At 49.0% G+C, this 24,152-nt stretch overlaps 1 protein-coding gene across 1 annotated transcript in view; it reads right to left on the reverse strand.

Annotated features, from left to right (window-relative positions):
• Positions 1-24,152, reverse strand: part of LOC147895062 (uncharacterized) — a 133,672-nt gene that overhangs the window by 31,380 nt on the left and 78,140 nt on the right. The window contains exons 10-11 of the mRNA XM_087384172.1: positions 21,070-21,819; positions 20,743-20,901 (exon numbers count right to left, since the gene is read on the reverse strand). Of these exons, the coding sequence (XP_087240298.1) occupies positions 20,743-20,901; positions 21,070-21,819 (909 nt within the window). The remainder of the gene's footprint in view (positions 1-20,742; positions 20,902-21,069; positions 21,820-24,152) is intronic.

Genomic DNA, 24,152 nt, shown 5'->3' on the forward strand with positions numbered 1-24,152 from the left:
CAGACAGTCATTCTTCCGCAGGCTGAGGGTGGCCTGGGGGTCATCGATCCAGAGCTTCAGAGTCAGGCCCTGCTGGGCAAGCTAGTTATCCGTGGTTTGACCCCGGGGGGGCAAACGTGGAAGATGTTACTTCAGCAAGGGGTCGGTTCTTGTGTCCCGCGCCGAGGTGGAGAGTGGCTACCGTTCCTCAGGTGGATCTTCACTTCTGCCCCGCTCACTCAGCCCCGCTCCCCACTCGTTCGTAGCCTCCTCATGGTTTGGAGGCGGCTCCGCCTCAGTCTCATACAGTCCCCTCCTAGCTGTCAGGAGGAGATCGATCGCCAGCCGCTTATCTGGAACGATCAGGTCAGAGATTCCGAGGGCCTTCAGCTGGGGGAGAGATCACACATCAGGTGGGACGGCTGGATGCAAGGGCCAGCCCCCGGTCCCTTCGAGTTTGGAGGGACACGTACAGACACTTGGAGACCGCTGATCTAGCAGACGCCGCTGGAGGTGCCCGTGGAGCTCAGGCGACACGTACGGAGATAGACAGAGCGATTCCAGCTGATTGGTTGGTTCCACCCGAGTGTCAAATCCTCATGCCTGGTGATGACCGTTGGCTGGGACAGTTCACCCCCCGAGACATCCCACTGGTGGTTGCAGGTCGGATGGACGACTCCTCTGTTTCCTTCTTCGCAGTTATGGGGGACGGCCGACTCAGGAGAGAGGATGTGCTCATCGACCCCCTACTCCCATGGCAGAGGGTTAGGGTCGTAGGCCTCGTGGGGAAGGTTTGGCGGACCGACCCTAGCATAGAGCAGGATCAGCTGCAGCTTTGGCGACTCTGGCTCTGGGAGGGGCGGGCCTTGTCAGAGCTTGATTGGGACCCAGGAGAGTGGAGATGGCCAGAGATTGTGACAGGTCAGGGGCCGATCTCTTTCTTTGCCTACAGCACGACATTGGGCAGGCGAGTTCTCGGGAGGATGCAGAGCCGCCCTCCCACCTAGCGGCCCAGTTGGTATGCTCAGGGTATCTCCAGGTTATTTTTGCAGGCCTTCTGGAAGGCCTTGTGGGAGAGCTGGCGGCCGCGGAAGATCTCCTACTTCCTTTGGCTTCTCGCCCACAAAGGTCTTCCAGTGGGGAGCTGGTTGCGGCAGATAGGTCAGGACGGACGTTGTCAGATCTGTCATGAGGACGAGGAGTCACCAAAACACTGCCTATGGAGCTGCACTCGCGCCCAGGAAGTGTGGAGGTGGACCTTTGGGATCCTTACTTGCCCAGCACCGGAGTTAGGTTTGATCACTTGGGGCGCGTTCTGCTGGTGCAGCACCGCACCTGGTTTTCATCACTTGTTCGAGGCATGTCAGCAGGACCCCACGTTCCTTATCACACAGGGGACGTGGGGGCCGCTCAAGAGCATTCCGCCACACCTGGCAGAAGCTGGCACAGGATCTCAGGAGAGGCAGCCAGTCTGGGAGATTATTAGCAACATCGCAGGATGGCACATTTGGACCTCGCGCTGCGCGCAGATCCTCGGTGGCACCTCCTTATCGACTGCCCAGATCATGACTGACATCTGAAGTGAGATTATACACACCCTCAGAGGCCAGTGGGACCAGATACAGGGAGACCCCCGGGCCGGCCGGGAGAAGCGGAGACGTTTCCTCCGGGTTTGGGACACACAGGGCCTCTTCTTCGAGCATACTTCGCAGGGCCTTCAGTGGCGCTACTCACCACCTCTCTGGCTGTTCATTCACACTCGCCTGATCCCTCCGTGAGAGAGAGCTTTACTTTTTGTTACCTTTTGGGCTGCGTCCGATTTGTGAACGCAGCCCGTCAGTTGCAATGCTGACCTCATGTATCTTGTTTTCGAAGTAATATAATTAGCACTGTTTTTTCGGCAAAAAAATACATTGTAAGATCCTTGGTGTGAGCTGCAAGAGGATTGGATATTCACAACGCCAACATTTAGCAAAGGTCTAACCCCCAAGTTGGCACGCAGCAAAATTAGGATGTGGCAGCAGATCCAATGTCAAGTGGTGTAACTAAGGGATCTATAAGTTTGTCAAACCATCGCTTTGTTTGGGTGGAGATTGTTAGAAATTGACCAACAGAGGATACGCACACAGGAAGACTAATAGAGTAGCCCAGGAGCTCACACAGTGTGTGTGGGGAGTGGAATCACAAACTTTTTAAACTTATGTGCTTCAAATAGATGTGCAGACTCATCAATAGACAATGATCCAGCCAGATATAGAAGCTACCAAAAGAATATATTTCTGTCCAAAACAATGGACACAATACAAAAGAGAGAGAGATCCAAAGTCCCACTAGAGCGTGATCCTTTGATTTTACCACCACGTACTTCTACTATCTGGCCGATATTTCTAGAACTTGAGCCCGCATGCTCCACCTCGAGCATATGCAGACTCTCCGTCCAGATCTCAGCGTCTTGCTGCCCTAGGAGACAATTACGAGCCCTAGTAAAGCTCAGTCTACAGCCACTCTCTGGTTTTCTCTGCGTCTTGGAAGTAGGCCTGAGGGTGTGTGAGTAGCTGCTACTGCTGCTCCCCAATTTGCTGAACTGCTGGATATGTTATGAGGCTCCTAGCCTCTCCTTTAATAGGCCCAAAGGCCTTCTGAAATGACCGACTCCTGGCCGACTCAGTCTGTCCCAAAACCGCCCCCACCAACCCCTATATATTAGGCTGTGGGCAGCTCTTCTTGGGCTGTTTGCCCTCTGCATTTATGTGGGTCCCAGCCCCCTTGTTTTGTGTGCCAGCTGATGGGATGGCCCCTTCCACGCCCCCCTATTTTGGGGCTGTGTGCTGGGCCTTGTGGCCGACCAGCCAGCCCCTTTGCCCTATAAAGGGCAGGGTGCTGCCCACTGCGGCCCCTCCCTTTCCTTGCCATCTGCTGTTGCCAGTCCTCCACCATCGCTTCTTTGCTGCTGGCAGCTCCTGCAGCTCCACCCCCTCTGCTCCTAGCCTCCTGCTCCGCCCCTCCCGCTCCGCCCCTCTTGCTGCAGCTCCCGCCACCTACTGCAGCTCCTGCCAGCTGTTGCAGCTCCCTAGCCTCGCTGCTCCCCTAGCCTCTCCGCTCCGCTCTCCTAGCCTCGCCGCTCCCCTAGCCTCTCCGTTCCCCTAGCCTAGCCTCCCCCCTCCCCTAACCGCTCTGCTCAGCCTCCTCCCCTCCTATTCCGCCCCTGCAGCTCCCGCCGCCTGCTGTAGCTCCCCCCGCCTCCTGCAGCGCCGCCTCCTCCCCTCCTGCTACGCCTATGCTGCCCCTCCTATCCCGCCTCTCCTGCTCTGCCTCCTCCCTTCCTGCTCCGCCCCTCCTGCTTCACCTTCTACTGCTCCTCTGCCGGCTGCAGCTCCCTCCTGCCTCGCCTCCCATCTGCTGCAGCTCCCCCCGCTCCACTCCAGCCACCTACTGCTGCTCCCCCCGCCTGCTGCAGCTCCCTCCCGCCTGCTGCAGCTCCTGCTGCTGTGCCCCCTCCTCCCCTTCTACTCCGCCTCCTCCACTCCAGCCACCCGCCACCCTTCAGGCTCCCCGCCATCCTTCATCCACCCCCTCGCGACCCCTCAGCTACTCCCTCTACCCCTCAGCCACCCCCGCCTGCTCTCCAGTCACTCCCCCCTTCCCTACTAGCCCCCCCGCCACCCCTCAGCCTCTTTTCAGCCCCCCTGGGGGTACCTCCCATCATGGGGAAGGAGCTCATGTTCATGCTCCCGCTCCCGCTCCTGCACTAAGACCTGCACCGAACACGGGTCAATCAAACGAAATGGGAAAAGGTGGCAAGGATACAGATAAACCCACCAAGAAAAAACAGAGACAGCTGAAACTCGAAGGTGTGAACACACAATACAACCGTAGTGGACTTGGAGTGGACAGCAAAGCAAAGGCAGGGCCCACTTCCGCCTCAGCTTTCAGCCACAGCCTCAGCTTCAGCTTCAGCTTCAGTCTCAACTTCGGTCTCAACTACATCAGCTACATCCTCATACTCAACCTCAGCTTCAGCCTCGGTGTCGGCTCTAGTTCCAATTCCAACTCCTCTTTCAGCTCCACTTCCGCCCACAGCCTCTACTGTTACAGCTACTGGCTCTGATATACCCCTACCCATGACATTGATTGTCCCATCCTCCCCTAGGATAGAGGGGTTGTCACTGACACCATCTCTTCCATCTCTCCCTTCTTCTCCCGCTGCAGTTCTCTCTCCGATTATGACACCTACTTTGGAGGGGTCATACACTGTTTTGCACTACTCGACCTTTCTCTCTCCTCTGCCTCTCAGTCAGCCCACACTCCCTCACCCTCTGGGATCGCCTCATCATCCCCATACCGGACCCATCCTACCCAGTCTCTAGTCTCTTCCTCACACCTTCAGGCCACATTCCTATCAATTTTCGTTAAAGCACGGACGAGCTGACCTATCAAAGGCTTGGGAGTATTTGCTGATGGAAGTCCAGAGCATCCGAGAGCACGAGAGGGAGCTGTCAAGCTTCGCACAGGAGCAGACACGTTTCAGGAGCAGGCACGACTCGTACAGGAGCAGTCTCAGGCTATCCAAATCCAGGCTGATCTTATTCAGGGACAAAGACAAGAGATCTCATAGCTCCGACAGGAGGTCACTACTGTACGTACAATCCCAGGGAGCACCCCAGTTGTGGAGGCACAGATTGCGAGCATGCAATCTGCCATCGAGGAGACGTCCAGATGGGTTGACGTAGCCAAACGGGAACCTGCAAGGGTAACCGTTTCGGCTACCCTCCTGGAGCAACAGCAGAGAGCCATGAGGGCTCTCAAAACGTGGGATTCCCCACACTGAGGCTACCCCGATGGCAGATGCGCAGGCCTTCGTGACCACTGCCCTAGGGACGACTGAGCACAGGATTGAGAGAGCATGGCGGGTTGGGAGGGACCCCAACCGAGAGCAACCCCTTATCATCCGGTTCCATGACACGCACGGCTTTCGGCTTTACGTCGTAGGCCAGCCTTACGAGACCAACCAGCGATCTCCATGGACGAGAACCTCACTCCACTACAGGTTGAGGAGAGGTGTTTCCTGTTGCAGTAGCGGGATCAAGCCTGCAAAGAGGGGAAGTGGACAGTAGTACGGGATGGACGACTCCTTACAGGTCCCCGTCGGGCACCCCCTATCCTCCCGTATAGGGGGGCGGGGTCTATGAGACCCAGACATCCGAGACCCTATCCTATGCCATCTGGAACTGTAATGGTACCTTATGGTCAGAACTAGGGAACTTCTCGGAATCCTATACAGGTCACGACATAGTCTTTTACACAGAGACACATCAAAGTCCAAAGCGCCCACTACCAACAGTCAGTGGGTATATATGGGAGTTTGCCTACAGAGACGAGACGAGGGATATAGGAGGGGTTCGAGGATGAGGAGGAGTCGCCGTCCTTTACAGATCCACACTTTTGGGGACCATCTCAGTGGAGCAGAGAGATCCACACTCCAGGTTTCTCTGGACACATGGATAGCCGAGATTTGTTTATCGCAGTTTGCTACTTCCCCCTCGAGACCTCCCACTTTGCCAGAGATATTCGAGGGGAGGATGAGATATCCCCATTTGCTGCTCTATACCAGTCCATCGTTGACTTCTCTAGCCGCGGGGAAGTCCTCTTAGTTGGGGACTTCAACGCAAGAGCAGGCGCTCGTCAAGCACCACTCCTCGACCTCAAGGATGATTCCACTCTACTACCAGACATTGACCTTGAGGAGGTAGGTATGCTACAAGTTTCGGCTGACAGACGACGACCGCTCACATCCTATGGACAGGCCCTACTAGACCTCAGCAAGATGCATGATCTCATTATTTATAATGGTCTTGATAGATGGCCCGCATCAGGTGGCTTCACTTGCTTTCCACATGGGGGAGGCTTCAGTGTTGTGGACTACATCATGGGATTCCCTGCCTTCACATCTCGCATCACTGACTTTACCGTAGCACCTCTTCCTCCTTCTGGCGGAGATTTCTAGAGGGACGGTCCCCCCCACCACTCACTGACACTCAAGTGTGGTCTGATTATGCACGCACGCTCTATCATATCCCAAATCAGCCAACCCCTAACCTATCACATATGCCACGCCCCACATCCTGCACCCTCTTCACTAGGGCGGGGGGGGGGTTAAGGATGCCGTAATGAAACTTCATGATGGCCGAGTGAAGGATCATGAGAGACTATGCACTGAGTTCATTGCATATGGGCTCAACCTCCTAGCCCTGATCTTAGCCAAGCTATTTAATGAAGCCGTTTGCTTGGGGTTTCCAAGCACATGGACCATCAACACTATCTCACCCATCCACAAGGCAAGGGATCCCTTGAACCCGGAGAACTACAGGACCATCATGATTGGACATGTCATGTCCAAGATTTATGCATCAGTACTTGATTCTAAGGTCAGTAGATTTGCGGAGTGTCCAGGACTCAAAGCAACGGGACAGGTCGGTTTCAGGTGGGATCATGGGACCATGGACCACATTCTCCCGCTCAGATGTATCATCGAGGAGGCAAGGGCACGGAAGCATAGGGTTTACTGTTGCTTTGTGGACTTCCGCCGCAAGGCATTTGACACCGTTCTAAGAGCCAGCCTCATACGATGCCTACAGAATCTGGGTTACGACCAGGAGATCATTTGGGCCGTCATGGCACTTTATGAGCGAGTTTCACGCAGAGTCCGCACAGGATCTGGATGGATAGACGAGATCATGAGCACTATCGGGGTCAAACAAGAATGCCCATTATCACCTACCTTGTTTGGCCTCTACATCGACGAGCTCGAGACAATGATGCAAGCACAGGGGTAGGCTGCTCTCTTGCGGGCACGCTAATCCGGATATTACTTTATGTAGATGACGTGGCTCTCTTGTCTTCCTCAGCAGAGGGGCTCCAGAAACACCTTGATGCACTATAGTCCTTTTGTGAGTCTCATGATGTGAAGGTCAACTTGGATAAAACCAAGGTTATGATCTTCAATACATCTCGAGTCGTCATGCGTGATGAGCATTTCACATTTGATGAGTCCCTTGTTGAGGTAGTTTCATCATACACTTATCTGGGGGTCGTCTTTGCCGAACCCACCTTCACCATGAGACCCGCGATACAGGCGTGCCTGAGCAGAGGATATGCTTCATTGGCTAGACTAGAGAGACACTGCTTCCACTCTCATTTTCAGGATCCACGGACCAAAGGGTTGCTTTTTGACTCCTTGGTCCGCCCTGCAGGGATGTATGGCAGCCCATGTTGGGGGCCAGATTTGTCGGATACAGAGTGGGCCAGGGTGGAGCGGCTACATGTTCTCATGTTATCACAGATGATCCGTGGTAAGTCATCTGTCCCTCACCACATCATTTAGGTGGAGTTTGGGTCACCCCCATTACAGTTAGATGCTGCATTTCAGGTCATTACATATCTGTACCGAGTCAGGGAGTATGGGGATTACACATCCATGGGTAGCAGAATACCATGTCTAGCACTGTCCTCTTCTATGGCACTTGCAACAGGGGGAGATCAGAGGTGTTGGTATGCACGCACAGAGAGATGGTTTGCGGGACTAGGGCTCCACATGGACAGACTACCTCCTTTCCAGTACAGCATGGATGCTCCTTTCTCTCCCCTCCTATCACACGAGGTCAACCAGGTTATCCGTGAGGATCTACTACAGCTACACACATTTCGGACTTGGTTGGGCTCCAGTGATCTTCCAGTGAAGTTGAGCTTCTACAAGGATCACTTCCTACATATCACAGCGGAGGGTTTCATTGATCCACCAGGATACACGCAGATTCACCTACCCCACTCGCTGAGGATCCCCCTTGGGCAGTTCCGAGTCTCTTCACACAAACTTCATATCGAGAGCAGCCGAGCAGAGCGGTTACCCAGGGAGAGGCGCATATGCACACTGTGTGACATGCAGGAGCTTGAGACAAAGGAGCACTTCATCTTTAGGTGTCCTGTTTACTATGAGATCTGCGGGCGTTTCTACTGCCTCTTCAAAGATAGTTATGGGATGTTGGCCCGTGTCCTCTCCTACCCAGACCAGCGATGCTTGGCTGATTTCATTCATGAGATGCTCAGACACCGCAATAGGATACTCCGAGCACGGAGACAGGAGCAACCTTCTCCCTCGACTGATACCTCTCAGAGCTCTATCACAGAGTTCTTTCAGCCAGATCACATAGACCCCCTCAAGGCGAGACCTCGACATGACCGTGACCCGGAGCCTGTGACCCAACAACTCAGACAGAGGGTTGACTCACAGATCACACTTGGGGACATCCCCTCCTTGTTTAGGGTCAGAGCCCGACCGACGGGGGTCACAGTGGCCTTGGTTAGACGCAGAGCTACGACCAGGAGACGTACCAGGACTGCATCCTTGAGGGGGCGACAGCGTTCTATTGCTGACCTCATGCCTCCACTTCCACAGCCTCATCCATCCTGATGCCCTGATTATGATGATGCCGACGATGATGCTGAGATTGATATATATATAGTCAGGATATGACTATGTTGTGCCATTTTGCATTTTTTTGCATTCTGCATTAGTGTGGATGCTCGTTTAGTAGGTCCACTACCACAGCTCATTGTATCAGGTTTTTCACAGTCTCATAGACCCATCGGTCTTCCGAAGACTTTAATAAACTTTCTTTCTTTCTTTCTTTCTTTCTTCCGTCGCCTCGTGCTAGGCCAGATCCAAGGCTCGATGCCCCGCCATCTCTCTTGCACATCAGCTCCTTTGATGCACGCTCTGAAGCTCTGGTTTGCTGTGAGGTGCTGCTCATGTGGCAGCCCCCTCTTACTTTCTCTTCTCTAGGCAACTTCTGCCCTAGGTCTCCCTCCCCATGCTCTCCTCTTTTAGCGGCTTACAAATAGGGAGGTGACCTTTCCAACGCCCCCTCTCACTGACACATCTAGGCCCAATGCCAACACATCAATGGCATTGTACCAGCACCTGCCATAATGGAACCCTCTGGAACAATCCGGTGTCAATTTCAGTTCCTGGCTTTTCAACCAGTGGCTCCTACTCCTCCAGTTCCGGTCCTGCACAAGCAAACCATCCTAGTACACAGATCCATCCAAGGTAGCACCCGTTGGCACCACCACCTTCAGTCACGTTCCATCCTTCGAACTCGAGCAATCCAAATGCCACGATCTTCCAGTTGTCCCCCTCATAATGAGTGAGCAGCCTAGAGTCTTCCAAGCACCATGCTCTGAAGGTCTATCTCAACCCGTCCTTCCTTTGGCAAGGTCCACAACAAAAGAACCATCTCGAGAAATGAGATCCCAAGAATATTTCCAGATAACCTAGACTACGAACTCTCACTGAGCTCTCAAACAGGTATTCTTATGGCTTCAGTACACCTTGTCCATCACCTTCCAACAATCTGTGTCGGAGATTTGAAGAAGCACCCACACATCCCTTCTGCCTTCTAAGAAGGCCCATTCCTTCCAATCTCGCATTACCTGAGACATATAAAGAGCAAATTCCCTCCACATCATGCTATAAAGGCTTAAATTAAGAACATCAGGTACATACTAGATCGTCGTACAGCCTGTGTGCTTGCTCTAAAAGAAAACCATGCACCTCGTCGAGGCACATACCAATAATCTGTGCAATCATGTACTGTCCCCTTCTGAATTACAGCAACCATCTAAACATTAAAACCTAGGGCACTCCATGGAATCCACCCTCGTGTCAGTATCAACAGCCATGCACCTGCAAGATTCCAAGCACTCCATGCTGTCCTTCACCTTCACAAAGGTTTCTCACTCCCCATCGGCCGACATCTATGTGTCAAACATCTTCAGTGTGGCTTCTAGGCGGCATATCTTACCTCATTAACACACGGAGATGTCACCAAGAATAGTTCTTCGATTGCCACATTGGCTTTGGATTTTGTGTCACCGTCTGAATATGAGTCGAACTCCTTGTTTTTCTGATCCACCTTCTTCTTTCTGCAATCCTTCGCAAAATGGCATGGCGTGTCACAATAGAAGCACTTCTTCTGCTTCCTCTTCTTGGAAGTGTCCTCGTCATCTCCAGAGTCATCCTTCTTGGGCTTGCCACCGCTAGGCTTTCCCTTTCCTTTGCCATCATTACCCTTTGCCAGCAACGCCTTGACATCGTTGTCATCGTTGTAGAGCTTCTCCCTAGCTCCTTGGAGCAATAATGGATCCAACTCCTCAAAAGTTAGAGGTTTGGTCCCCTGTCCTACTGTCATAGTCGTAAGGAAGCTTTTGAAACTCTGAGGTAGCCTCTGTAGTACCATCAAGGCCAACTGGCACAAGTCCACCTTCCAACCAATTGATGCTAGTTGATCCCTCACCACCTTGACCTTCGTCAAGTTGTCATGTACCGAATCTCCCTCATCCATATCCAAGTTGTAGAGCTGATGCTGAACAAGCAAGATTCTGGATGTGTTATCTATCTCCTACAGATCCTTCAAAATGGCCCATGCCTCTACTAACGCGTCGGTCATCTGGATGTGAGAAAGCACAAAGTTTGCCGTAGTCCCTATGATCAATGCCAAGGCATGGGCATCTCTAGCTTCCCATGCTTCGACCTCCTCTTCATCCACTAGTATGAGTGTCCTCCCATTGTTGTCCATCACATCCTCCGGCTTCGCCTCGGCTACCATTGTCAGTTTCCATAGTTTTCGAGCCACTAAATGACTCCGGATCTTCACCTTCCAAACGGGGTGATTTGTCCCATCCAGTTTCCCAAAGTTAGGGATGGTGAAAGAAAGACATCGACTGGGGGAGGAGAACGGGAGAGAAGGGGCCAAAGAGGCTTCTCAAATCAACTTCTCTGCTGCTAAACCACACAGCAAAATTGAGCAAACTCAACCTTGTATAGACCAAAACTCCGTAGGCACCTAACTAAACCTAAGTCACCCTCCTTATCGCAACAGCACTGTGGAAGTCGATCCTCAAGAGCTTCTGAATCAGGGTCGTCCTTCAACAAGGTCCTTGCCTTCAGGCTCCCAACACTTGTAATCCTCCTACTTGGGCTCTAATACCGTGTTAGAAATCGACCACCAGATCTCAGCTTCTTGCTGCCCTAGGAGACGGCCAAGATTACCAACCCTAGTAAATCTCAGACTCTGTTCTCTGCCTCCTGGAATTGGGCCTGAGGGTGTGTGAGTAGCTGCTACTGCTGCTCCCCAAATTGCTGAAGTCTCCTAGCCTCTTCTTTTATAGGCCTAAAGGCCGCCTGAAACGACCGACTGGAGCAGGCCTCTTGGCCGACTCAGTCTGTCCCAAAACCGCCCCCACCAAGCCCTATATATTGGGCTGTGGGCAGCTCTTCTTGGGCTGTGTGCCCTCTGCATTGGGACCCAGCCCCCTTGTTTTGTGTGCCAGCTGATTGGCCGGCCCCTCCACACCCCCCTACTTTGGGGCTGTGTGCTGGGCCTTGTGGCCAACCAGCCAGCCCCTTTGCCCTTTAAAGGGCAGGGTGCTACCCACTGCAGCCCCTCCCTTTTTGACACATCCCAGCACTCCTGAAACCCCTGATCTGCAAAATAACCACACACAACATCAGAACTGAGCAGGCTGCTCACCACCCAACCGTGACATCTACGGGATGTGATCCCGAATCAGAAGATGTCCCCCCGAGCCACGAGCTGAGCTACCGGCACGAACTCCCAATCAGATCCTAAACCAGCCTGGTGTCCCATACCACCAGGTGGCGCTGTGAAGCCCTGGATCTGCCACTGGGCCTTGAGCTACGCTAAGATGCAGGCGCGCGTCCGCGACACAATCCAGGATCAGACCTAGCACCTGGGAACGAGACTTGCTCCCAACTGCACACTGAGAACTGAACCCCCTGGGCCTCTTTTATAGACTCGGGCCCCGGCGCCAAAAATAGCGAAGACCTATAAATAGTTCATACCCTTGCCACTCAACCCGAGAATCAAGCCTGCCTAGCTCTAAGCCTCCCCAGGCTAACCTGAGCTAGTTCTGTGTACCTAGTACACGTCAGATACCAATCCGTGCACATGACATACTCCCCCTCCTCTAAGAACTCACTCCTGAGTTCGCTAAGAAATCGGGAAATGTTCTTTGGAGGTTTTGTAATGTCTCCCATGTTGCATCCTCCTCAACACGATCCTTCCACTTAATCTTGTATTCCGTGATAGTACGATTTCAAATCTGTCTTTCACGGAATTCAAGAATAGATTCAGGTTCGTGAGGAATAAAAGTTAAATCTGTAACTTCTATAATCTCATGAGGAGAAACAATTTGATCATCTGCACCCAATACTTCTTTCAGTCTACTGACATGAAAGACTGGATGTACTTTAACATCAGGAGGCAATTCTAGTCGATATGCAACTGTTCCAATTCTTTTAATGACCTTGAATGGGCCACAGTATCTGGGGGATAATTTCGGAACCAAACCAGTACTTAGGCTCTTGGATTCCTTAGGAATTCTCAAATATACCATCGTTCCTTCAGAGAACTCTCTAGGTGAACGATGTCTATTAGCATAAAATCTGTCCCGATCTTGGGCACTTCTAATAGACTCCTTGGCAAACTGCAACATTTCCTGCATGTCTTGCAAGAAGTTCTTAGCAGCATCATTTTGAATCCCTTTTAATCCAACCATAACTGGTGACTTAGGTTGAAACCCGTACATAAGCATAAAAGGACTATAACCTGTACTAGAATGCTTTGCACTGTTGTAAGCAAATTCAATCATGGGTAGATAATCTTCCCATGAAGACTGTCTCTTAGATACATATGCCCGAAGCATGTCTTCAACCAATTGGTTGATCTTCTCTGTACTGCCATCGGATTGTGCATGATCCGAGGAACTCATACTTAGAGTAGTTTCTAACTTCTCAAATACAAGTGTCCAAAAGTTACTTGTAAACTTTGAGTCCCTGTCACTGACTATGTCAGATGGCAAACCATACAGCTTGAACAAGTGGTCCACAAACTCGTGAGCCAACTGAACAGCTGAAATAGTTGTTCTTGTAGGTAAGAATCTAGCCATTTTTGTCAAACGGTCGACTATGACCCAAATAGAGTCATGACCCTTGCGCGTACGAGGCAAACCAGTAATAAAATCCATGGAAATACTCTCCCATTTATTACCTGGAATCTGTAATGGCTGTAATAAGCCCGCGCTTCTAAGGCGTTCAGCCTTAGTAACCTGACAAACTCGGCAACCTACCACATAGTTCTCTACAAATGCACGCATCTTAGGCCAATAAAAGGTATGCTTCACAAGAGACAGAGTCCTATGTATACCTGGATGTCCCGCACTAGGAGCATCATGACACTCCCAGAGAATCTTGGATTTAAGGTCCAGAACATCAGGCACACAAATCTTTTCATTCCGGAACAGCAAGCCGTTCCTAATCATCCACTGACCTCCCGCCACCTGTATCCTATGTGGCACAATCCTTGAGTCCTGGTCAACCATGGAATTCCCATCCTGGACTTTCTACCAATAAGAACTGAAATGACTATCAGTTGCGTATAGCCCTCTCAAGGATTGAAATAGGTCTGAGGATATTTCCGTAAATGACAAAGCATTTACAAACTTAACTCGACTTAAGGCATCCGCCACACTATTCAACGAACCCTTACGATAACGTATTTCGAAATCAAAATCCTGCATTAACTCTGCCCATCTGGCTTTCCTTCCTCTCAATTTTGATCCATCACACACATACTTAATTGACTGGTGATCAGTCAATACAAGGAACTTTGAACCATACAAGTAGTGTCTCCAAACCTTGAGAGCATACACTACTGCATAAAGTTCCTTCTCAAGTGTGGGCCAACGATACTGAGTGTCGTCTAGCTTCTTACTCTCAAAAGCTACAGGTCTACCTTCTTGGAATAGAGCTGCCCCAATCGCATAATCACTCGCATCGGCCTCTAAAACATAAGGCCGGGTAGGATCGGGTAATGCAAGAACGGGTGCTTCCTTGATAGATAACTTCAAGGTTTCAAAAGCCTTGTTCATTGCATCATTCCAAGGGATCGGTTGAGTAGACCTGCGTCCACGACCTTTCAATATGTTGGTCAAGGGTACCGTGATTTGTGAATAATCACGGACTGACTTCCAAAGAAATACCGTAAATCCTAGGAAAGAGCGAAGTTGTTTCACAGTCTGAGGTATAGGCCAATCTAAAACCTTCTCGATACGATCCAGATCAATGCTAATACCTTCAGAAGAAATCTTGTGTCCTAAGTAAATGATCTCCTTCATAAAGAAGTCACATTTACTCATCTTGGCATAAAGCTTATGCTGTCTTAGAACAAGTAAGACAACCCGAAGGTGTCCTATATGATCCTCAAGCGTTTTACTATATACCAAGATATCATCTAAGAACACGACAACAAATTTGCCCAGATAATCTCTGAACAAATCGTTCATCATCTGCTGAAAAGTAGCAGGAGCATTGGTCAAACCAAAAGGTAATACGAGGAACTCGTAATGACCATACCTAGTCCGAAATGCGGTCCTATCTATGTGTTTAGTATAGATACGGATTTGATGATAACCCGTACGCAAATCAATCTTAGTGAAATACTTCGCTCCGGCCAAACGGTCTATCAAATCATCAGAACGAGGTAAAGGATAGCGGTTCTTAATTGTAACTTTATTTAGTCGTTTATAATCTATACACATCCTCCAGGAAGAATCTTTCTTCTTTCTTAAGAGGACAGGTGCACCCCAAGGAGATTTACTTGGGCGGATATAGCCCATATTCAGGTAATCCTGAAGCTGGATAGCTAACTCATCCTCCTCTACCTGGCTCATCCTATACGGTGGTACACTGATAGGTTGAGCCCCTGGGACTAAGTCTATGCGATGATCTACTGCCCTTTCTGGAGGTAAACCTACCAGCAGTTGAGCTGGGAATACGTCCTTAAAATTATCTAACAACGTTCTCAATTCTCGGTGTTCAAACACACTTAATTCATTTTTGTTAATTACCGAAACAATAAATGAAGATAGTGGAATCAAAACACACTGATAGACATCATAATGAGAAGTGTTCAATATATTCCGAAGCTGCATCGCAGATACAATAGGCCCCTGAGAAGGGGTAATCTTATCACACTGAATACAAAATTGGGTGCCTTTGTCTACAAAAGAAAGCGTATGCTCCGTCCATCCAATCTGGATATTGTGGGTTTTAAACCACTCTATCCCGATCAGCAAGTCTACATGCTCTAAATGCATTACATAACATGTGAGAGCTCCCGTGTAGGCTTGAATCCGGATGGGAAGCGCTTCAACCTTGCGATCCCAAAACTGCTTCCCGGCTGGAAGCTGCACCTCGTAGGTGTGGTCGCTAGGTACTGTGGACAGCCCCATCTTCTGCACAAATTTGTAATTAGCAAAATTGTGAGAGCTGCCCGGATCAAAGAGAATGTGAACCTGTTGGTCCCTAACTTCTCCATAAACTCGGAAAAGATCATGGGAACCAAACAACGAAGTATTAAAGGTACAATTACAAGAAAGGGGGCAGGTAATGACATTTACTGAAATACCTGTCATCGTAGCCTGGTTGGCTCCCTTGGCTGCGGTACGTGGACCTGCCTGGAGCTTCGGTCCTAGCACCAATTTCTGGTTCTTCCGCTTAGGACACTCATTCTTCGTGTGGCCCCGCTCCTCGCAATAAAAACACCGGCCCTCTTTCTTGAGCCTGAGAGTGCGAAGGAAACGTGCCTTACCATTCTTCGCAGGAGTTAAGCTTTTCTTGGAGGCGTTGTCCGTAGACTTCGTCTCCCCAATACCAGTTGCATGCTGAAAGAACTTGCGTTTGTTCTTTCCGCTGGTCTCGGTAACTGTGGTTGCCTTGGTACCGGCCATGGTATCATCATATATGCGCGCATATGTCATGGCCTCCTGCAATGTTGTGCACTTGTTATTCTAAATCTGTAACTTATAGGAGTCTGGCAAACCATCCACGAAAAAACCTAACAAGGTTACAGGATCCATTTTAGTGGCCCTGGTTTGCAGATCCCTAAATCTTTGAAGATAAACTTCAAAAGTTAAATTCAATTTTGACATATCGAGGGCCTTGAGCTTGCCGACGATATCATAGTCATCTTCCTTCTTCAGGAACTCCTTCCTGAAGATACCCTCAAATTCTGTCCAAGTGTCAGGCTTAGGCTGAAGTTCTTTCCACCAAAGCAAGGCTTTACCTGACATAAACCCTGCTGCTAGCTGAATCTTTTTCTCATCTGGATAGGGGTGAAATTGGAAGTGTACTTGCCACTTGTGCAACCAAGTGTCAACCACCTCCTTTGTTCTTGATTTCTGGTCACCTGGAAAGGGATCCGGAGTGATATTCGGGCCTAGCACGGAGGCCATGGCATCCACATGCGTGAGTGCCTGAACCGTGCTAGCCAGAAGAGTCAAAGTAGCTTGTATCCCTTGGAGTTGCTGTGTCAACCCCGATTGATTAGCGTTGACCTGCTCAAATTTACCATCAAGAGCAGTCGTGAACTCACTGAAGGCTTTCTTAGTGATCAGGTCGTCATAGAGACCCTGATCATCCTCTCCCACTGGAGTGTAATCTAATTCCTGCTCTCCCATAGTGAACTCGGGATTCGGAGCATCAGACATGACTGAATACTGAGTTGATTACAAACGGAGAGGAATAACTGACTGAAACGAAGCACGGAGGGAGATGGAGTAGAAGAAAACCGTCCCAGATAAATGTGACAGAAAAGATGCTGAAATCTGGAAGACCACGAGCCCTGGTGCCTCCCCGAATCTGCAACCGGATGCGCAGTCGACAATAGGAGCTGTACGGACTGCTGACGTGGCCTGTACGGCTGCTGACGCAGTCCGTACGATGGCTGCAGAAGCTGGCGCAGCTGCTGTTCGATACAGCAGCTGGTTCAGAACAGGCAGGACAGTCCGTACAGCCTCTACGGCTGTCGCTGGGGCTGTACGGCTGGTACGGCAGCTTCGGGAGTTGCGCAGGGTTATCGCAGGCAGGGCGGATGCAGGGAAACTGTGCGAACAGGGCGCTGTTGAAGGGCGAGGCTGGCTGGCACAGATTTCGAGGTAACGTCTCGAATCTTGGGCTGCTTGTGGGTTGTCTAGCACCCAGCCCCCCACCTATATAGGGTGCAGGGCTGCCTAATTTGGAAGCTAGGCTTCCAAAGAAGGCTGAGCCCCTCCAGCTTTGGAGGGGTGCTTTTGAGAAAAAAGCACCTGAGCCCCTCCAACTTTGGAGGGGTGCTTTTTTCGCAAAAAAGCACCTTCCACCTGCGCAGGCTGCACGCAGCCCTAGACGCAGGCTGTTCGCAGCCTGTTGCGCAGGCTGTGGACAGCCTATTGCGCTGGCTGTGGACAGCCTATTGCACAGGCTGTCCTGCCGCTACTGCCTCGCCTACTGCGCCCCTTCCTACACCCCGCATCCTCTACTCCCTGGCTGTAAATTTCCTGCCCTACTCTCCTTCCTTTCTGCTCTCCTTCTCCTCCCTCAGACTTCTCTCTGTAGCCTTCAGAATTTTCGATTCTATTTCACTCCTCTTCTTCTTCCTTTCCCAGATATTTCTACACCCCTTCTACCCCAGGTAGACAGCAAAAACGCAGCAGGAAATCTCGAATTTTAGGGCATACCTGGAAGAGAAATCCGTCAAATTTCTCGCATCAGAAGTTCCTACCTCAGGAGCTGGCTCTGATACCAACTGACACATCCCAGCACTCCTGAAACCCCTGATCTGCAAAATAACCACACACAACATCAGAACTGAGCAGGCTGCTCACCACCCAACCGTGACATCTACGGGATGTGATCCCGAATCAGAAGATGTCCCCCCGAGCCACGAGCTGAGCTACCGGCACGAACTCCCAATCAGATCCTAAACCAGCCTGGTGTCCCATACCACCAGGTGGCGCTGTGAAGCCCTGGATCTGCCACTGGGCCTTGGGCTACGCTAAGATGAGGCGCGCGTCCGCGACACAATCCAGGATCAGACCTAGCACCTGGGAACGAGACTTGCTCCCAACTGCACACTGAGAACTGAACCCCCTGGGCCTCTTTTATAGACTCGGGCCCCGGCGCCAAAAATAGCGAAGACCTATAAATAGTTCATACCCTTGCCACTCAACCCGAGAATCAAGCCTGCCTAGCTCTAAGCCTCCCCAGGCTAACCTGAGCTAGTTCTGTGTACCTAGTACACGTCAGATACCAATCCGTGCACATGACACTTTTCTTGCCATCTGCTGTTGCTAGGCCCTCCACCATCGCTTCTCATTTGGGAGTTTACAGATGGGGAGGTCCTTTCCAACAGAGATGCTCTTGCAAGCTCGTGATGTTTTTCTTGTGGAACAAGACAAACATGTTGATGAATTGCTGGTGAGCTTAACCATAATACGTTCTTGCTCCTTTTTCCACTACTATGCTGTCACTACACCTTGTAAATTGATCTGCTTTTTTAATAGTAGCTTAGCGACATGTGATGATAAGCAGAGAGAATCAGTGGCTCTCTGTTGCCTAGCTTTCTTCCCTGCATTTGGAGGGATTTAGCAACATTACTGATGATGCATTACTAGAGCATCATCAAGCCCCAACATATCCTCGGAAGCATCAATCAAAGAGAGGGGAAGAAGGTAATGGACAGACCAAAACTGCTCTAAAATGGGGATTTCAACCTGCTCTCCACACTGAGCTCCCCTTGAAATGGGTGCAGAAGTCACCAGCCAGCCAACGCTCAGCAACACAGCAGCAAGAGCACATGGGATGCACCAAGAGGATAGGTTGGGACCAGTAGGGAGGCTGAATTTCGGACGAGCAAGACATGGCAAGGATACAGGGAGTGAGCAGTAAGCGCAAGGTGTACAATGTACAGATTGGTTGAGGACAAAAAAATAAAAGGGGTGTTTTAGGTCTAGATGTGTCTCTACGATGTCTTACCCTTAAGACATGCGTGTCTAAATCGACCCTGTTTGCAAAGCTATTGTAAGATCTAGTCCCTAGGTATCTTCTAGATGTGACAGCCTGCAAGGGGCTGGCACACACAACACCTAGTCGACAGCTGAGTTGCATTCCTTTTTCAAAACATTAATCAAAAGTCTTACTTTTGCAAACCCGCCACCCCCATCTCCCCCTGCCCGAAGGCAACACCTCTTTTTGCACAAATATCAACAAACACCCAAGATGAAAGGCTCCATGAACATGCGAGCCTTAACTCTAAGAGAGAGAAAAAACCACCCACGACTTTGAAAATTTGAGACGATTCGAAGCAGCTTTGTGGACATACAAAGACAAGACCAACAGGTGAAGTATCCCAATATAAAGTACACATCTGATCTACTATATGATTCCTTTAAACCTTATGAAGCTATTGATGTGTCTGAAAGAATGACCAGCACCAGTCTATTGGCACCACCTTAATATTCTACAGTTCGAGAGGGATCTGTGATAAACTCAGATAGCATATACTACAGTTCGAGACGGATCTGTGATAAACTCAGGCTAATGATGTGTCTGAAAGAATGACAAACAGCCAGCACCAGTCTATTGGCACGGCCCTAATATACTACAGTTCGAGAGGGATCTGTGATAAACTCAGACAGCATATACTACAGTTCGAGAGGATTTGTGATAAACTCAGACAGTCTATTGACAAACAGCCAACACCAGTCTATTGGCACCAACCTAATATACTACAGTTTGAGAGGGATCCATGGTAGACTCAGACAGCATAGAGATCATGGAAGCTAAGCAGAGATGTAAGTTCAGGATTAAAGTCTATGAGCAGTAGAGGCATTGGCATCTACAAGGCTAGATTTTCATGAGAACAAAAATGGCTTGGAGATAGCTGAATGGACTTACTGTCTTCCAAATGCTTGGACACAGCTAAGCAAGGACATGACAATCAGCCTCTGGAAGTAAGATTCCAGGTGATTCCTGTATCCAGTGTCCACTCATCCAGATGCCCACAGGAGAAATAAGCCCTGCCAGGTGCCACACTAATCAGAGTTAAGTACTCATGTGTGCACTGCCCACATTGTTGTAAGGATCCAGCATTATTTGATGTGCCCTTTGTCATTAGTAAGCAGGAAGCTTACAAGGACACATGCAGGAACCAACAGCAAGGATATCACCTCCACAAACCTTGAATCAAAAGTTGCCTGAAGCCATAAAACGATTTCATGCTTGATTTTAATTTGCCAGTGATCCACACCATCCAATTACTTGGTGTAAATCCCCACTTCGCGCAAGCCAAGAGAAGAGCATATCAGAAACACAGAGCCAACCCTGAATCAAAAGAAAGCATCCAAAAGAAAATGGCCTTAACACTTTCATAAACGTTTGGTACCTGCGTTGAAGCTTATTCATCTACATTTTAAGCACTATTTTATATATCCTTTCTTTTTCCATGAGAGCAGTTTGTTCTTGGCTTTCACCCCATCATTTATACTGCAACAGTCTCTATCTGAACAGCACAAATAATTCAAGAGATCTTGAACTGAATACTTTCTTCTATGAAATGAAAAAATTAAAATGCTGTTACACTCAAGAATTACCATGAACAAAGTGTTGTAGTGTCTAATAACATACACTAAAGGATGAAAATGAACTGTGCAACGTTGGGATATATGGAAAACTCCAATTGAGCTGGTCGATAAGTACATGGAGAAATTCCAAAGGTGAGATCATACATGAGTAAGTACTACTTCCCTTGGAGATGCACATTGCTATGCATCAGGCGTAATGGAACAAAAGTTTAATGTAAAAATTACCGGTAATATACAGATTGGTTCGCCCTGTTCAATGTCCTGCAAGGCTTGCACTCCTCGCACAAGACTTCTTGAACTTGAGACATTTGATTCATCACGAAAGTGTACAATGGCTAATTTTTCTGATATGCGTGCACCTTGTTCTTCACACCATTTCAAGAACTACAGTGCCACAGAGAGAACTTACTCAACATATAGCCTTTAACTCACAATGCAATGTTTAACTGTTTTGTCATTTCAAGCAACAAAGAGCTACATGATTTCAATTTTTTTTAAATCAGGATTTCTATCGGCATTAGGATCTCACACTTGGCTATGTGAACAGACTACCTGTGCGTTGGAAGAACCATTGAGCGCTACAAATTGGCCTCTTGTGTTTGAGTGTGTGTCTTTTCCTGAGCTGAAGCTATGTGAAAGCCTTGATAACGCATGAAACAGCACAATCTTCCTTCTCAAGCGTAGCTGCACCCCAAGATTCTCATTGAAGCTTAACTCCTCTGTATGCCATTGACAAGTCTCACATAAATGGCTTTCACCATCATCACTGAATCCTTCCCAGAAACTTGCTTTCAATATGGCCTCGTCTTCTTCCACACTTGTAGAGAAAGAATCCAACAGAGAAAACAACCGCTTCTGTAGCATCAAAATTGTGGATACAAGTGCGTTTTTGTAGGCTAAACCCATTGCATGTTCCACCTTGCCCATGCAAACTGTCCCAGCCAATTCACTTGTCATTATAGTTTCATTGCCAAGGGTAAAGTGTTTGTGCAAAAGCTCAAGGTCTGGTTGACCAATATCATCTACCGTATCTGTCTCATAGTCATTGTGACTATTTCTTGGATCAGCATATAAGACAGTAAGCAGAACACATATCATGTATGGATCAATGTAGCCATCAACTCCCATGGAATAATCTGCCTCCAATGAAACCACCTCTGAGGTTGGCTCCTTAAAAAGAGGAGTATTTAATTGCCTCAGGTTCCCGTGCAGTAGTTGTAATGCAGATTCAGCACGCCTCATGATGAGAGATTTGCTCTTGTTCATTTCTTCATTGGTGGAAAGAATCCAATCTGCCAACTCCTGAAAATATTTTTAAACTGTAAATACATATGCAGACACACTTTATCAAGCCCATGCTAACTCTAAAAATTAAACACTCCAAGTCAATATGTGAGACAGATTGAAAGATAACGAATGAGACCTCCTGCAACGTACAGCACAAAGTCATGAGAACCATAAGGATGATGTTATTGTTCTTCATCTTACATTTTAATCATAAGGTATGTACAGGTTATGTAACATTGCTGCTGTGAGAAGTAGAGACCCTATCCTCTCCTGCTCCAACCTGCACTCCAGCCCAGAGGATGATGTTATTTGTTCTTCATCTTACACTTTAATCATAGGTATGTACAGGTGTATGTAACATGGCTGCTGTGAGAAGTAGAGGCACTCCTCTCCGGCTCCAACCTGCACTCCAGCCCAGGGTCAACTAGGTGCAAAAGCCTAGCAATTTGGTAGAGCTACCGCCGTGCGACGCACCCTCCTTCGCTGCCTCCCCCTTCCCTTTCCCCCCCTGTGCAATGGCTCAGCCCTGCTGCTCCCCCAAGACCTATGGCTCTGCACAGCCTCTCAAAAGTGCCAACCCCCCCCCCCCCCTCTCCCCCCCAACATGCTACCATAGTGTGTGAGACTGTATGAACTGTTACGCTCAAGTCGAGGTAACATGACCTCGGAAGGGTCAGTCGACATTTTCCTTTAAAGGATCAATGTTTGTATTATATTTCTTTGAGCTTCATGTAAATGATAAAAAAGGAATCAAGGTCAAGGTCCAAGGTGAGGGTGATATGGCACTAGACTAGGTGGATCTAAGGCTAAAGGGACCTAAATGCATTAAATGTGCCTAGGGGTAAATGGTTTTAATGATATCCCAAGAGAGGGGTAAATGATGCATTAAGGAGGGACCCTAGAATGAAGACATGTGGCACACTAGATCCATCTAGGGAATTTTGGGGCTTGGTGGAATTTTGTAAGCAAGAGCTTCACGTAACAGTTGATTTTTTCTGAGAGCTTGCAACCACCGACGTTGGCTGGGAGGATAATCGGTGTGCCTATGCCCGTGATTGGAGAAAAACAGAGACGTACCAAATTTTCACATATCATTTGGTATCAGAGCGGGGTGTGATTGGAAAAGTGGGATTACAGACTAGCGATCGCGAGAGGTCTAGGACTGGCTGGGCGTATGACGACGGACAATAAGGAGCCCAATTTCTACACAGATCGTAATTTGGCAGATCGTTAGTCTGGGTAGCGTTGATGAGCAGCGCATGACGAGAGCTACTGTGTGGTCACGGAACTAGCTGTTGTGATATTTAGGGCATTAATTGTTCACAGACATCATCACAATTCAAAGAACCAGGGAGAACGTTGTTAACCTCCAAGCTCGAATAATTAATTCGCAGGATATCAGGGTGGCGCACACGCTGATCACGGTTTGGTGCTCCGTGGCATCGTGTGAGGAATTTGGTTAGTACTGAAGACTGGGACGGAACATTATATGATTGGCTAGCATTCGTATCCTGGGTCAATTGATGTGTGAAGTCCGTGAGTAAAATCGTTACGTAGAACAGTCTTCTTCGTCATCGAATTGATCACTTTGGTGTAGCTGTTAATTACGTTTATTCACGGGCATATTTTGGAGCGTGAAACAATTTAGCTTGGGGCTAAGGTCATACACTATCTGTCAGAATTGCAATGTTAGAGGATGCCTTGCAACAGATTTTAGCGCAACAGTTACAAACAAATGTAGGGCAATCTGAGCTCAGGAAAATGGTGCGTAGAATGTCTGCTAGACCATCTCGTGAGGAGAAAGGGTAAATCTCCAATGGAACCGGAGTCCAGTGTTCATACGGTCGAGCCTAGGAGGGCTAAAGTGCCTAATATTGCTAATTATAGGCCAGAAAAGTATTCTGGTCGGATGTCTGACCGTAGTTCCGATATCATAGAGACCTCGTTACACAAATGGGACGAGGCATTCGCCATTTGTGAAATCAGGAATGATATGAAGAAAATCCGCGAGGCCACCCATATGTTTAATGAGGCAGCGGATAGGTGGTGGATAAAACAGCAGAAAGATGGAGTGGCATCCACTACTTGGGAGGGGTTTAAAAAAGAATTTAGAAAACACTTCTTACCTCCTGACGAAGCATCCCGAGCTTGGGATTAGTATCGAAACCTTCGTCAGAGAAATTTATCGGTGGCAGAATACACTGATAAGTTCATAGAAAGTGTGATGAAGGTTTATGAACCTCTATCTCAGTCAATCCAAGTAAAAGATTTTATCTTTGGATTGAATGATCGAATCAAGATGGAAGTTCGGGCTAAGTATGCGAACACGCTAGATGAAGCAATTGCCA

This window comes from Dipteris shenzhenensis, chromosome 13 (genome assembly GCF_047967505.1).
Source record: "Dipteris shenzhenensis isolate YYH24624 ecotype China chromosome 13, Dip_SZ_1.0, whole genome shotgun sequence".
NCBI lineage: Eukaryota > Viridiplantae > Streptophyta > Polypodiopsida > Gleicheniales > Dipteridaceae > Dipteris > Dipteris shenzhenensis.